General features: G+C 39.5%; 1 protein-coding gene across 1 annotated transcript in view; it reads right to left on the reverse strand.

The window, feature by feature from the left end:
• Positions 1 to 15,387, reverse strand: part of LOC124154944 (ubiquitin-like modifier-activating enzyme 5) — a 59,025-nt gene extending 43,638 nt beyond the window's left edge. The window contains exons 1-4 of the mRNA XM_046528711.1: positions 15,147 to 15,387; positions 14,939 to 15,074; positions 7,776 to 7,972; positions 1,871 to 2,057 (exon numbers count right to left, since the gene is read on the reverse strand). Of these exons, the coding sequence (XP_046384667.1) occupies positions 1,871 to 2,057; positions 7,776 to 7,972; positions 14,939 to 15,074; positions 15,147 to 15,298 (672 nt within the window). The 5' untranslated portion in view covers positions 15,299 to 15,387. The remainder of the gene's footprint in view (positions 1 to 1,870; positions 2,058 to 7,775; positions 7,973 to 14,938; positions 15,075 to 15,146) is intronic.
• Positions 15,388 to 15,602: the final 215 nt, after the last annotated feature.

The following is a 15,602-nucleotide window of genomic DNA, read 5'->3' on the forward strand; positions in this document are numbered from 1 at the left end:
ATTCAATCACGATGGAACACTGATAACTCTTGGCCGATATTTTTCAACCTTGTCAAACTTTGTGCATTACAACCACTGGCACTGTGATTATTAGCAGTAGCTTAACGGGAGATGTCACGTTGAAAATAACACTATTTTGGCACAAAAATGTTTCTAGATGTCTCCAATCAGCGAGCAAAAGTTGCATTGACTGGAATTCACCCCATAATACAAGCACAGACAGTCCTAAACGACGAATTCTCCGGTACCTACGAATAAACGGATGAAGTTATTGTATATAAAAGCTAAGCGGACATTAGTAAACATCAAAATCGATCTAATTACATACTTAAATGAATGATATGCCGTCGGTAACATCAACTTACAATTAACGTATCCCCCTTCCAATGGCCGTGGCTCAGACTCCTACAACGATGTTATTTAGGTATAATCAAATTTTTGGTTTAACTGCTCCAGTTTTATATTTTATGCCCTTACTCAGATATTAATATTATAAATAATGCAAAATACGAGGGCTTCCAAGCCTCTATCGTCGGATATTTATCTTTAAATATAAAATAATCAACACGTCTAACAAACGAAGCTCTCACAACTGCTGGAAACTATTACAAACAATCACAACAATAGCTTCGCGTGATGTTTAGGCACCTTTGACGTCATCGAGGCTTCGTCGGCAGTGGCTTGGGGGGTGAGGGAGTTTTTCCCGCGCTTTAAAATTCGTTATATTTATCATTAAATATCTCGCGAAGGAAAACTCAGATTTACATGCGGTTTTTTTTGTTGTATTCAGAAAATTATTTTCTGTCCGCCTATGAAATAAAAAAAATTCATGCAAGTTCCCCATTCCTACGCGAAAAAATGTTAGCGTATCATATCTGGGGCATTTTTTTCGGTGGGAATGCCAAACTATCGCATAAATACGAGTTCCTGTCTTCATCGACGGCAATAGCAGTAGTGACGTAAATCCTTCTCCATTTTTGTATCTTCCAGCATTTGCTTTTCGGCTTCGCTATCATGGTCACCCTGGCGAGCGTCGCCTGGGCATCATCATCGCTGAAACATCGTCGCAGTTACAGGAACCAAAATTATTGTGAACTCGGCAAAAAAGTGACGACAAAATCTCCGAGTTCCACACGGAAAAATGCCTTGAAATCACTTTTTAGGTTCCTGAAAACCATTATGCCAAGTAAAACCTTGCGCACCTACGTAAGAATTCATTTTTCAGAAATTTTTGATAAAACCGTAATCGCAATTAAGAATAAACACACCGTTTTACACTTTGCTTAGACTGACTGTATTACCGCCCACAAAACGAACAACCTGCAACGCCCGCCGCTTCGCTTTTTTTTTCGCGCGAAATTTAAAAGTCTTGACGTTATCGCGAAGCGTAGGTGCGATAAACGAATGACGGTCTCAAAATTTTCTTGACGTTATCGCGAAATGACGTTGAACGGGGTGACGTAGAACGAGGACTCACTGTACACTATTTCAAGAAGGCTTTCCCCTGGTGGCGAATGGAGTAACTACAATGGTCCCCTAATTGGTTTCCTTGTGCATACACATGAATTATCCGGTTTGTGGCGGACATAAGACCTTACATACACAGGATTTATTCCAGTTTTACTCGAGTAATAACGGTTTTTACACGAGATAAAACACGTGTAAATCACGGCCTATATGCCAGTTTGCGACTGTTCGTGCTGTATGGGTAGTTAATACCCTATGATTATATTCCACAATATCATCAAAATTTGATTAAATATCCACATTTCATCCTATTTTTGCAGTACACCGGTATAAAATAAAACATTCGAATACGAAGGCAAATGGTTCATGATGATAACAAGAATAATGAGAAATCCATACTCACTGCAAAGCAAGCTGTTTCCCCAGGGTTGATAAATTGCACATGACCCGAGACAGCATCCTCAGACACACCAGACTCAAACCACTCCAGCCCCAATTCATTACAAGCAGCATTCACTGAAAGCCGAGCCTCAAAGTTATCAACACAGCTAAGCAACAAATCCACCCGTCCTCCAGTTAGTCCACCATTCCTGAAGGTAAAAAGTGAGTGGACCAGGTTCAAACAAAACAAGAGGAGAAAGTAAAAAGTATACCTTCACATACTACACAGTCAGCACAAAGTACATATCAAGTTATATCCAAAAATGGGAGGATACCATCCTGGGATAGAGGGAGAGCCGCCTGCAATACGGGATCTCTATCCCAGGAGGAAGGATCCAGAGGGGATTCAACTTTCAAGAGTAAGCTGGGAAGAGCATCCAGATGAACGTCCACTTCAACAAGGATCATGAAAGATATTGAAGTAACCAACAAAATGGTAAGGATGCAGCACCCATATTATTTAATACTGATTGGCTCATCCCCAACAAAATGATCGATCGAAGAGCTTCCAGCAGACCTCAGCAAGCTATGTGACGCTGATATTCAATACGGTCATTTGATATAATGTCTTCTACCCTGGTTATTAGAATGATGTTATTTACGATACTTTGGCAAAACAACTGCTCCCCTTTCATGTACTATGCAATATTTATATTATAAATAATATACAATATAAGTGCTAAGAGTCATTCATATTTTATCTTAAAAGTTTCATCTCGATTAAAGAAACACCTCAAAAATGCAAATGCAAACACACATTAAGCATAGGAAACTTTAATGAGCTCCTAAGACCTCTTACTATCAATAGTTTCATTGAAGCAATTGAAATGCACAGATTATTCAAATCACATAAAATTTTGCTTCCTCGCCTTAGTAGTTAATAAAATGAGTTGAACAGTATTTTCTTCCAGACAGACTTTTCTTTGCAAAAAAAATGTGATAAAGCATGCCTTTGAGAGTTCAACTTGGAGTCTGACAGTTTGTGAGGGGCTGGGGAGGCTCATCTTGCATTGGTATTCATTATACAGTAAACTCTCGATTATACTGTAATGCGTAAAGTGCGTCCGGGAAGGTTGGAGGTCGAAGAGCAGGTGGGAGAAGTTAATGTAAAAAAAAAATATGTATATATTATGTATGGAAATAATGTAAAGAGATTATTAATTGAAACTATGAATATGTATGTTCTTTTTGGGACTTCAATCCACTTTACTTTCATTATGTAATTAATCATTACCCTTGTTTCTTTTGTTCTTCGGTATCGTCTCGCGTGTCCCAAAAGGGGAAAGCATTGAGGCCAGATAGCCACTTACGTTACGTGTGTGATGTGTGTTAATGTGTTTTCTTTGTTTTCTTTTATGTGTTTGTGGAGCATGAATGTTGAGAGGAGAGGGAGATGAATTGGAAGTTTACAGGCATGCCGCAGGACTGCAGCGAAGAGATTGGTCCTCTCTGAGGGCAGTCTTGAAGAAGATCGCCACTTTACTTCCGCGGCTGACCACGGCGGAGTAACTTGGTCGACGGGCGGCCAGCGGTCCAACTGCGATGCCAGTTTAAAGACCCGCGCGTAAGGAGAAGAGCGCGCGCGGGCCGAACAAACGACAAATTGTGTCGTCTGCTACGCGGTGTTGGGAAAAACGGCAACACTGTGGGTGCTAGGTAGTCAGCGTGGCGAAGGAAACCGTTCTCTCGCTCTGCAACCTTCCCGCTGGACGCACCTAACTTGAACTCTCCTGACTTGAGATAATTCTCAGTGATGAAGCATGGACTTCGGAGTATGTGGGTTGTATGATTGTGTGTGTGTTAGCGTAAGGTATGTGGCTGTTGGTTTCATTTTGGTTTAAGGGGAAAGATCAATTTATTGTTGTAATTTTGGGGGAACCCATATTTGGGACTATTCAGTGGACATTTGTCTCCAATTTATTTATTCATGTGTGTGAGGTTCGTCGAGTGCAGGGGTAATTGTGATGTCAGTGGATTGGAGTCGTTAGTGTGGATCAGGGAAAATCTTATTTTGTTTAATGGAACTGTCATTTTGTAGAAAACTCAAAAGGTGCAAATGTTAAATAAATGCCCAAGTTGTGGTACGATTTGTTTTATAGAAGTGATTCTCTTTTCTTTTGGTTTATTGATCCCTTGCGTGAGGTGTCCCGGACGAATCCTCGTGGTTCTTTTAGTTTTAATTAAATGATTTCTCCACTGTTAGCTAGTCGCGAGCAAATTTATGTAACGCGGTACTACCCTCGTCTTTTGGGTTCCGAGATTTAGCATTGGTAGTTGTAAGAGGGTTACTTTATGGCGTTACAATACGAAGCAGGATTTTACGAAGTTTTCGATTATACAAAGTGATATTGCGGTCCCGGCGAAAAGCCTATGGTAAATACATGGTGCTATTCGATTATACGAAGTTTCGATTATACAAAATGTTTCGAATTTACGAACCCCGGGTCGGTCCCCAGGAGCGAAAGGCATTCGTTTATACGAACTATGGTGAAATATTTGTCAACAAAACTAGTTACGCCGGCGTATGTAGCTAAAAAAATCAGCGCTTCCAACTGTGGTTCATCAAAAGTGTGAAATCGTAAATGATAGTGCAACTTTTGGAGAGAAAGGGTTCGCCTAAAACCTCACGGTGGGAAATTAAGGGAAGTAGGAGTTAAGTAAAATATCGCGACTGACATAATGCCCCTATTTACGTGCCTATTCGTAAACATCGCATCGACAATACTTCGTAGTTTAACATGTCAGGAAGGTCGCGCGGGGTATTTCGTACACTCCTAATTAACCCTTTGTACTGCTGTGAACGTACCTGGTACGTTCGCAAGGCAGGCTGCTGTGAACGTACTTCGAAGACTACTTGACTACTTTTCGCCGAAGCACTTCGAAGGGTCCCTAATCCGGGACCCTTTCCTCGACGAGCTCACCCTCGCTGGCCCCTCTCTTCGACCCTCCAAGCCTTTCTCCCCAAAAGTGACCGCTCTGACTGCATTTTGAAAATCTATCAATCAATGCTGTCATCATAAATAATTGTTTGCATCGCACTCCTGCCAATCAGGCATTCAAGTATGTCTCTGAACCGTGTTTCTGCGATGAGAAATAACGATTTTATTAACTTTGCTAAAATGGCCAAGTTAATAAAATTGTCATTTTTCATTGCAGGAACACGGTTCACAGACGTACTTTATTTCCTCCACTACAATCGCAAATTGCTGGAAATCGGCCGGATTCCCTTTGAAAGCGCATCATGAGGATGTTCTCGAGGTTGGTAATTGATACAACTAGCCTACTAGTAATTCTACTGCTATAATATCACGGCTATAGTTGATTCGTTACGTTATACCTTCAGGAAGCTGCAGCAGATAAAATCGCGGAGGAGATTAGAGGCTTAAAAGATGATTTTGAAAAATTCTTGGAAAAAGCAGGAAGAGCACAGTGCGCAACATCAAAAGATTATATTGCCCTTGACGATGATCTCCGAGCTTGCGACAATGGGACGCCGGTACATACGTCGGAAGAAGCAGCGGCCGGGACTAGTCAGAATAGCAGTGACGACGAAGATGAAAATGAGGAAGCAATTTCACCAAATAAAAAAGAAGTACACGCTGCCCTCCAAACATTAAGATATTTTGATCTGGCTAACGAGTTAGGTCCCCAATTTCATTCCCATTTGTGCAAGTGAGAAACCATGGTGGAAGCGGCGATGGAGAAGGGCAAAAAGAAAAAAATAATAGATTTTTAGTAGTATCTTTTCATGTATACAATAGCCTTCCTGAGTAAACAACTTAAATATCTTAAGCATTGGGCTCTATTAAACACAAACTTATTTTTCAGGCTACTCGTAATGAAGACGCACTTCTAACTCTAACCATGAACTTTCTTCTCGCGCGTCTCCCCGTTTTCCCATGCAGAAAGATGCATGCGGTTAGGCCGGCTGCCGCTAAAATTCCGTGGGTGCTGGAAACAAATATATATCTAACGCGAACTTAATAGTTTTTATTCGCTCCTAACCACAAATTTATAACATTAAATTCTTATAATAAACTTAGCAATTCATTATTTGATTATGTTTTCTAAACTGGTCGGGAATTTCTTAAGCGATCGTTGATGTTGAAGTATGAACGAGAAATGGGAATTTTATGGTGGTATAATTATTTAACGATCTTCCACAGCATAAATAGATAACAAAAAGCCTTTTCTATGAATAATACCGAGAATAACCACCGAAAACATTTAAATAAGACCACTAAAGACAAAAAAAGGGCGGAAGAAACAAAAGCGAACATTTTTTTGTGACTTATGAAAAAGGTTTGAATTTACGAAACTCGATTTTACGAAGTGCCAATTTTCCGGTCCCACTGACTTCGTAAAATCAAGAGTTTACTGTATTAAATTAAATGGAATAAATTTATCTTCAATTTTAAGAATTGGTTATTTAACACTTTCTAATTTAGTGTCATTGAGTGATTTTAGTTTTGGCATTTCAACAAAGTTAATGCTGATAAATACTGAACCAAAAGAGAAATACATCAATGGCATTGATATTATAATGGATAAACTGAATATTCAGGCAATGCACATCTTTAGCTATTGGAAATTGAGCTTATTTCAGAATTCAATCAAACAAACAAACCGAAATACTGAACCAGAAATGAAAAAAATTGGAACTGAACCATCTCTAGATTTAATCATTGGAATTAGAATATAAAACATTTTTGAAAATCGACCAGCTTGTTCCTTATACATAAATCATTCTGTAAACAGAAATTCCATCATAATCATGAGAAGACCCAGCCAGCACAGCCCATACTGCATCTATATGTGAAGTGGATGCAATGAGGATGCAATGTGTGACAGGATGCGCTATGTACCAAATATCCTTCTGCCATCCTTTGCTAGTTGCGCCTATGTATGCCATATTTTTCATGATGTGGTTTAATACTTAATAATGTCTGCAAATCCTCGCATTAATTATTATAAAATATTAAGAATTATTATTATTATAATTATTCACTGCATTCAAGATTTTCATGAACATACGGAACTGCCAATGACTACAGCAGTAGGCATGGACTTGTTGGCTGGTAGCCATCTTTCCCTTTCTCGACGTGTTGGAGCCTCGTAGATTGAGTGTTGCGTTAGGCGTGTTTTATTGTGACTTTTTTTAATGCTGACCATTGCAGCAATTTTGACTAATCTCCCGGTGTCGACCCTCGCTCACTCATTGGCCTCTACTCTCCTGGATTTGAACTCTGCGTTTGTTTTGGGCTCCGATGGACCGCAATGTTGTACTGAAGTTCTCATATGTTGTATTGTGTACACCTGTATTCCTCATGTGTAGTCCAGTGTTCGTCTGTCTCTTGTTTTATGCTGAGTCATTAAAGTTATACTTATGAAATAAATGTGCTCTGATTTATCCTGAGTTGTTTAAAACAATCCTGAGATAAAGAGAACCAAGCAAGCAATACAGAAATGCTATTTCGACCGAGTTCAATTTTCGGCCATTAGATGGCAGCACATTCGTGCACTAGTTCGTGCATCCTCTCGGCATCTCTTTAAGTGCGGCGGTATCTCTTTTCCGCATCCCCTCGGCAGCCGTCCGGCATATGGATGGCATCTATATGAAAGGATGCACCAATACTCTTTGCATCTGGATGACATCCAGCTGCCAAAAAGAAATTTGATGGTTTGTGCCGGCTGGGGAGTGAAGCCAGTTATATGTGCAAGAAACACCAAAGAGAGAACATTGAGTATTTCATGCATAATGAAGACAATACATTAGGAGAAAAAAACATATATTCATTCAATAATTGAAAATGATTTACGCATTCAATTTTAAGTTTATTATAAATAAATAAATTATCAGTTGATACCTCATAGCTTCCATTAGTTTGTCAAAGCCTTCAAGTGTTGTTATATTGGTGGAGTATGTGGCAATGGACACATCAGGATTAATATGAAGCAAAGCCTGACAGGCAGCTTCCACTTTAGCCAATCCAGCCTGATGTGGCTGATAGAACAAGCGATTCATATTTGCCATTTCAACACGGTCATAGTCAAAGAGCAGCAACTGAAGAAGACAAAAACAATTATAAAATATTCAAAATATTCAAATATTCAAAATATTCAAATATAATTATGACATCCATATTTAACATCTGCAGCAATTTAAAAAAGATTTGTCCTAGCACAAACCCATAATAATCATAAAATTTTTCAAAATTGAACACCACCAAGCCCTTCAGAGACAATACATCATTATGTATACACATATGTATTAGCAACAAATGAGTGAAATATCCTATAATTCCATTTCATGCACAGCTTTCTGCAGATAGCTAATTAAGCTGTCTTCCCAAATTTCCTAGGAGAAGATTTAAAACCCAGTCAGCTAAACTTAGATCATATCTGACATTCCAACGAAGTACATACATACAAACAAAACTGTGGATTTGAGATTCAGCAATATCACAAGTAGAGGTGGATCCACAGAGGGGGGGCTCGGGCCCCCTCAGGCCCCATGGAGTCGGCGCCACTGGATCGGAGGGTTATAGCCCCCCCTTGGGTATCCAATTTACAGTAGATAAAATGGTAATTTTTGTTAACCCCCCCTCTACTGTTGGGAGGTTACCCCCCCAGGGGGCCTATGTCTGAGTTTTCACTCGCATGCGAGTGAGTGGAAACTGAGGGGTCACGTGACCTTTTCTCGATCGACGATTGAATTTGGTATGCTGAAGTCGGGGAAGTGAGCTACTGTGTACGAAAATTCACTTCCTCACTCAAACCCAGAGAAAACCTTTTTTGATGTATGAGTAAACACTCTACTACCGGCACAAAAAACGTAAAACGCTGAACTTTAAGCATTTGTATGAAATTCTGCCGAGGCTCCATAGGGTCGTGTCATGTATCATTTCACTCATTCTTTATTCGACTACAACAATAATTGTTTAAATGCTTAGCTTCTACCATCAAAAGAGTGAAGAAAAACACATGAAAAACTATGAGAACGGTCCTCTTCTTCATCTTGTCACCAGCAAAATATTTAATTGGTACAATGACGATCACCTACTATGTAGCTATGCACCTATTGCACATTGCATACATATTGCAGAGATAGCGTGGAACATATTTATGATAGCACATGTAAATAGATCAATAAACCGTTAAATCAATAAACCTTTAACTCAATTAACAACAATGTAAATTCATTTTGAAACAAAACCGAAATACTTGAAATTTATGAAAATAATTGCGGGCGATTTAAAATTCATCATCATACCTACAATACAATTTTATACAGAAGCACAAGTATCAACAATCACATTGTACCAGCTTAACTTAATGAAATACCTTCTCAAACTAACACTGTTTAGTAATATTATGCTCTCATTTTCCTCCACTTCTTACACGATTTGTTTACTCTGCACAAATGAAGTTGATGGTCATTTTCTCCCTTATCTTCATGGCATCCTTTGTCCCATACAGGAAGGAATGCTCGTAGAACTACATTAGCGACCAAGCAGAATTCCCGGAAAAAAGGGTACACACAGATAGGGTCGGGTGCACGCTGTCCGGAAGCCTTACCCTAACGTTACCCTAATGATGTTACCAAATCTTGAAACGAGAATATTTCCTCCCTCGCACACCACTCTTCAAAGATGCTTCGGGCATACCGAATTCTGCCTCGAATGCTCAAATTGTGCGAGATCAGTTGCGCGAGTGAATTTGCATGCAAGAAATTTCGAACGGACTCAGGTACAGGCCCTCCACCTAGCCCCACCCTTGTCCATATCCTGGATCCACCACTGCTCACAGGACGTATCCTGCAGGAGAGTTTACCATGTTGATTACAAAGAATTATCTAGAGAGGTAGCATTAGCAGTCCCCAGAGCAATGCTGCTACTCATCTAAATTTTTCCCAAAGCTGACCATATATCAAAGGAGGAAATACGGTAGTTTACCAACCTAGAGGTATGGACAATAATGAATAATAGTGACACCCATGAAAATAAAAGCTGTAACTAACCATAAAAACAGCAATGTCAACAGCACCAAATTTAATGCATTACTTTTAATGTAGGAAGAGAGTCAACATCTCTCTGAACATTTTTACTAACTCCCTCGCTTTTTATAAACTAAGTTCGCTAAACAAATTATGAGTTGGTTCCAGGAGCATTGATGAAATTAACTCTATACCTATAAGCGTTACAAAAATCCTAAGTAGGGTTTACCTCATACGCTAGCTAGGAGAAGATATAAAATTATGGACAGAGACAATAGCAACATAAATAGTACATATAAGAGGAGATTATGCTAAATTACGGAAGTAGTAATAGAGAACAGGGAAGCCCACTAGGAGTCCAATCACACTCAGTTGCTTTAACAGGTAAGTCGACTCCAGAGATTGAAAACTACAATTGTCACAATAAACTAATCCAAGCCACTCAAGGATCTCAATGAGAAAATGTGTGTGGCACATACACTAAAGAGAAGTTAAAAAAATAGAATTTCCAGCAATATGATCCCAGTCTTAAGCCGTGTTTGCACGATGCACTACCTGTGCAAATACGAGCCTGGATAAATGCTCAACTGTACACAGAATTAGAACAGGGACTATGTACATATTTCCTAGACATGCATTTGCACAATGCTGTGTTTACATCGAGCTATTTTGATGGTGAATGTGTTAACTAAACACATCGCATCTACCTGCACAGGTAAATGCGTCATGTAAACATACCTTAAGAACCCCCATTATTCATTCAAAATGATCTCATTTGAAGAATTTTTTTACTATTGAGTGGTTTCTCAAGAGGAGACACCTTCTCTCAGGCCAACGATAAATTATCCTATTCAAGTAATGCTTGAATGAAATGAAAAACAATATTAATGGCAGGGATGTGATGCAAAATACATCACCCATCAAACTTCTAAGGGTATAGGAGGTAGAAAAGGGTATAAGAGGACAGGAGGAGACATAGCTAAGGGGTGAAGTCATAAATCCAAGGAATCCTGGGCCATAGCAATTGGCACAGAATCTTTCACAAAACATGGGAGAGTCCCAACTCAGCGGTGGAGGAAATTCATGCTGAATTGTTGCTGAGCATTAGGAATGGAACCTTTCCATGTTGAGGGAATTTTCGTTTAAAGCAATTGTCCCCTGTAAAGAGTTTCTATGTCAGATCCAAGATCAGAAATGTGTTCTCCTCATTTGCTCAGGCCCGTGCTGGGCTGCCAGGACGTATCCTGGAGTGTGCCCTCCAGCCGACAAATCTCAGTTGCCCACCTGCTCCGAAACTGACAACTTTCTCAGTCAGAATACCAACAATGAGCAGTTAACTTGGTTCAAACAATTTCTCCTTTATCAGCACAATTAATACAGTCTTGAGTAAATAAAACAATAATTTAAATTATTATAATTCAATCTGGAAAGATGCAATTCAACCTCATGAGGGAAAGGATTAAAATTTCAATATTCAATTTTTATTATATCCATGTCCCCAGACCATATTTATTATTTACTACCATACCATATTTATTATTATGGCCATGGCCGTCCACCACCCTAAGAATGGGTTCAGCACGGGCCTGCATTCATTTTGCAGGAGAGTATGATAACTGGTATTCATGAAATTCCAAAAGGTGAGTCATCATATTGCGGGTTTGGAAATTTAATAAACTTAATTTCTTTTCACAAACAGGAAATATCAGATAAGGAGAAGGTAAAACTCAAGCACAGTTAGATTGCCATTAGTGAGAGGGAGGCTGTATCCCATTCACGAAAAAGTAAACAAAGATATATATTTACACTTTTATTAAAACTGTCAATGTGAATATATGTTTCCCTCATTATACCAATATGGCAATTTTTGCACATTTCACCAATAACTCAGCATAAACATTCACACGGAGTTAGAGCACTTTTGAATTTTTTAACATACTAGCCTTAATTTTAATTGTCTTCCCTTATAATGCACTCATTCATGTTTCTTTTAATTCATGCTAATCATTTATGTAAAATAGTGAATCATGAATAGCATTAATTAAATTTTACATTTATTAACTGTGGAAGAAATGGGCTGGACTATTGAAATAAATAATCTGTTCAGGAAGTGTTCTTGTCCAACTGTGCCCTGATAAAAATAAACTCCTCCATTAAGGAGAGGTTTACCCTCCATTGAGGGTACAGGAAGGATAGGTGTACCCTTCCTGTACCCTTCAGCAAGGGTACACGAAGGGTATTTTAGAGCATCGGTGGGTACGCCCTCTCCTTCCTGGAGAGTATGGGAAGGGTTTGGCCAGCCTCGATGAAGGGTACAGGAAGGACAAGTGTACCCATCCTGTACCCTTCGGCAAGGGTACAGGAAGGATAGGTGTACCCTTCCTGTACCCCTCAGCAAGGGTACAGGAAGGGTATTTTAGAACATTGGTGGGTACACCCTCTCCTTCCTGGAGTGTACGGGAAGGGTTTGGCCAGCCTCAATGGAGGGTACAGGAAGGGTAGGATTAATATAAAAACTAAAAATCCATAAATTAACATAAAAATTTAAAAAATCGCTAATAAACTAAATTAAACGAATGGGGATGAGTTGCAACAGTGATTTCTAAAGTTATAGGGCAGAAAAAAAATTACCCTTCACGTGGTCTTGAACCCAGGACCTACATATTAGAGGATCATAACTAGTGATTTAACAACCTCGGCTGTCGAGGTACTTGACAGGGTTAGCTTCCCAACGGAACTTATACTACAAAATCTTAAGATGAGAATCGCACCCGGGCCTATGTGGAAGAAAGCGGTGACTTTTTTCTACGACACCTATTTCGTTTCAGAAAATAAGATCGGCATTCAAATACTGAACATCACTCTAGCAATGTCTCATTGTCAGCCACACAAATAGGTTACATCCTAAAACGTGAATGGAAGAACTTCAAAATGAGCTTTTTTTACACAATTATAGAAACTATTGTGTACAGTGGCGTAGTCAGGAATTTCGTTTGGGGGGGGGGGGGGGGTCCAAAACCAGTTGGGAAAAGTTTTGAAAAACAGGATAGTAAGTATTGGGATTCAACTTATTCAAACACTTTTCATAATCGAAAAAACTTCAATAGTCAAAGAAATATTTTTTAAATTCATTATTTTTCAATATTTTGATTTCTTTTATGAAGGAAAACGATTGTATTTTTATACTTCGGGGGGCGGACCCCACCCCTGGCTACGCCACTGAATATGTATATTATTGTTTTCCTTAAGGAAATTTTAAAGATTAGTTGTGTAGCCCGTCTATCTTTGCTTTCAAAGACTGCTTACGTTCTTGTACGGAACTCAATACTCTTTAGCAGGTGAAAGTAGCTGAGGAGACACTTTCAGGATACGTTTTCCTCAGTTATAAATGCTAAGTCCCAAGGAAGGGTAGACTAAGGATTTTTCTCTCCTTCCCTTACCCTTAATGGTGGGTAGAGGAAGGGTAGATGGATGGTAAGGGAAGGAGTTCCAAGGAAGGGTACACGAAGGATTTTTCTCTCCCTTAATGGTGGGTAGAGGAAGGGTTGACGGATGGTAAGGGAAGGAGTTCCAAGGAAGGGTACACGAAGGATTTTTCTATCCTTCCCTTACCCTTAATGGTGGGTAGAGGAAGGGTACATGGATGGTAAAGGAAGGAGTTCCAAGGAAGGGTACACGAAGGATTTTTCTATCCTTCCCTTACCCTTAATGGTGGGTAGGGCGTGGGTCGTGCAAGGGTAACTACCCACCATGAAGGATTCTACCCTTCCTGTACCCACCATGGTGGAGTTTATTTTTATCAGGGTGCAGGAGCCGTGCACAAGGTGTTCCGTTCATGGGTACCAGGTTAGAGCGTGCGAACAATTCCCAAACACTTCACGAACAGCCCGGGAAAATTTTTCAAGTTCTAATTCAATATCTGATCCTAATTTTGCTTAGAAAATTATGAACACAATGATGGTTGTTTTCCTTAATTCATGATGATATGTTAATGATCATCAATTTTGTAAAATAGTGAAGCATGATTAATAATTTCATTTAGTAACTGTGGAGGAGATGTGCAGAACTAAAATATCTGTTCAGGAAGCGTTCATGTCCAACTGTGCAGGAGCCGTGCACAAGGTGTTCCGTTCATGGGCCGTTCGTGGGTACCAGGTTAGAGCGTGTGAACAATTCCCAAACACTTCATGAATGGCCCAGGAAATTTGTGAACCGTTTGCACAGTACATGCACAGCTTACGAACAGTTAATCGAACAGTTCATTTTCACCAGGGAGATGGTGCAACTGTCACAGCACAATGAAATTGAATTGTCACAGAAAAAACTAGAGCTTCAGAAGGAGCTAGAAAAATGCAAAAAGGGCACTATTTTGAGCAGTCGTACTAGGCTCAAATAGAGGAAACAACGGAGGACAATATCCCAGAACTAGGAAGACCCGGGCTGCCTAAGGCAAGCAGCAGCTAGTGACCCACTTTGCAGACTATCAGCTCACCTGAGCTCAGTTGACTCTCAATTCACCTTTTGGGATTTCATAAACATCAGTTATCATACTCTCCTGCTTTATGAATGAGAAGAACACATTTCAAATCTTGGGTCTGACAGATACTCTTCACAGCGGGCTATTTCTTAATTGGAATTAAGAGGGGTCCTGATGGTAACCTTTGTTTATTCAATGAAATATAATCGACAAAAATCTTAGCTAGGATATTATAGCCAAGATATAAACACTTAGATAAAATGTCAGCATTTGCAAGTTACGAAAACCAAATATATCTAAATGATAGCCCTATTGATGGTGCACACCGACCATTAGACAACATTAAAATCTTTAGTTAGTGAACTTCGACCTATTAAATGCCATAGTTACCACCTCACTCTAAAATAGTGCTGCAGTTACGATCGATGAGCAAATTGAACCTTCTCTACAAAAATAGACAACAACATAAAGAGTTCATACGAGTCTTTCTTTACAGTAATCGATATATGAATTATGATCAATGGAAGCTTACGTTCTCGATTAAAAGTCTTTCACACCTTTCCAATTCCACAGCGGGTTAGCATCTCTGCTGCAACGCTGCCGACACCGCCAACCCCCACAATTATCACAGCTAATTCTCGAATCCTTTCGTAATTATTTACGATACCCATCCTTTTGAGGGCCATAAGGCGACTGAAAATGAATTTCATGGATTAAAGACGAAAATCAGTGATTGAAGCATTAACTGACACATTTTCCACTCACCTGTACGGATTGGAATCCACGACTTCAGACGACATCTCCGTAATTTTCTCCCTGTGCCCCGCTCCATGGCTGGCATTTTTCACCTTTTCCTCCAACTCACGTACACGTTTTTCATATATCTCTATTTTCTTCAGGAGATCAGAGGAAGACATACTGCTAGTTGTCACTTGAACAACATATGCTCTTTTCAAAACATTCGAAAATTCTGACGTGTCTGGACCATTGCCGGCAACTGATAGTTTTTCACCGGGAACACGCGATATATCGAATTCATAATGACCAACATAGGGAAGTAAAACCAACTGCATTGATGTATTACAAGGAGGTTGTAAATATCTAAAACCTCCTTCGGTATATACCATATAAATACAGCACGGATATACCCCATGTGGTATATACGTGCTGTGCTAAATATGTGCAATTTTAATTTTATAATTTATTCTTGGCATTGTTTTA

Source organism: Ischnura elegans, chromosome 1 (assembly GCF_921293095.1).
Source record: "Ischnura elegans chromosome 1, ioIscEleg1.1, whole genome shotgun sequence".
Taxonomy (NCBI): domain Eukaryota; kingdom Metazoa; phylum Arthropoda; class Insecta; order Odonata; family Coenagrionidae; genus Ischnura; species Ischnura elegans.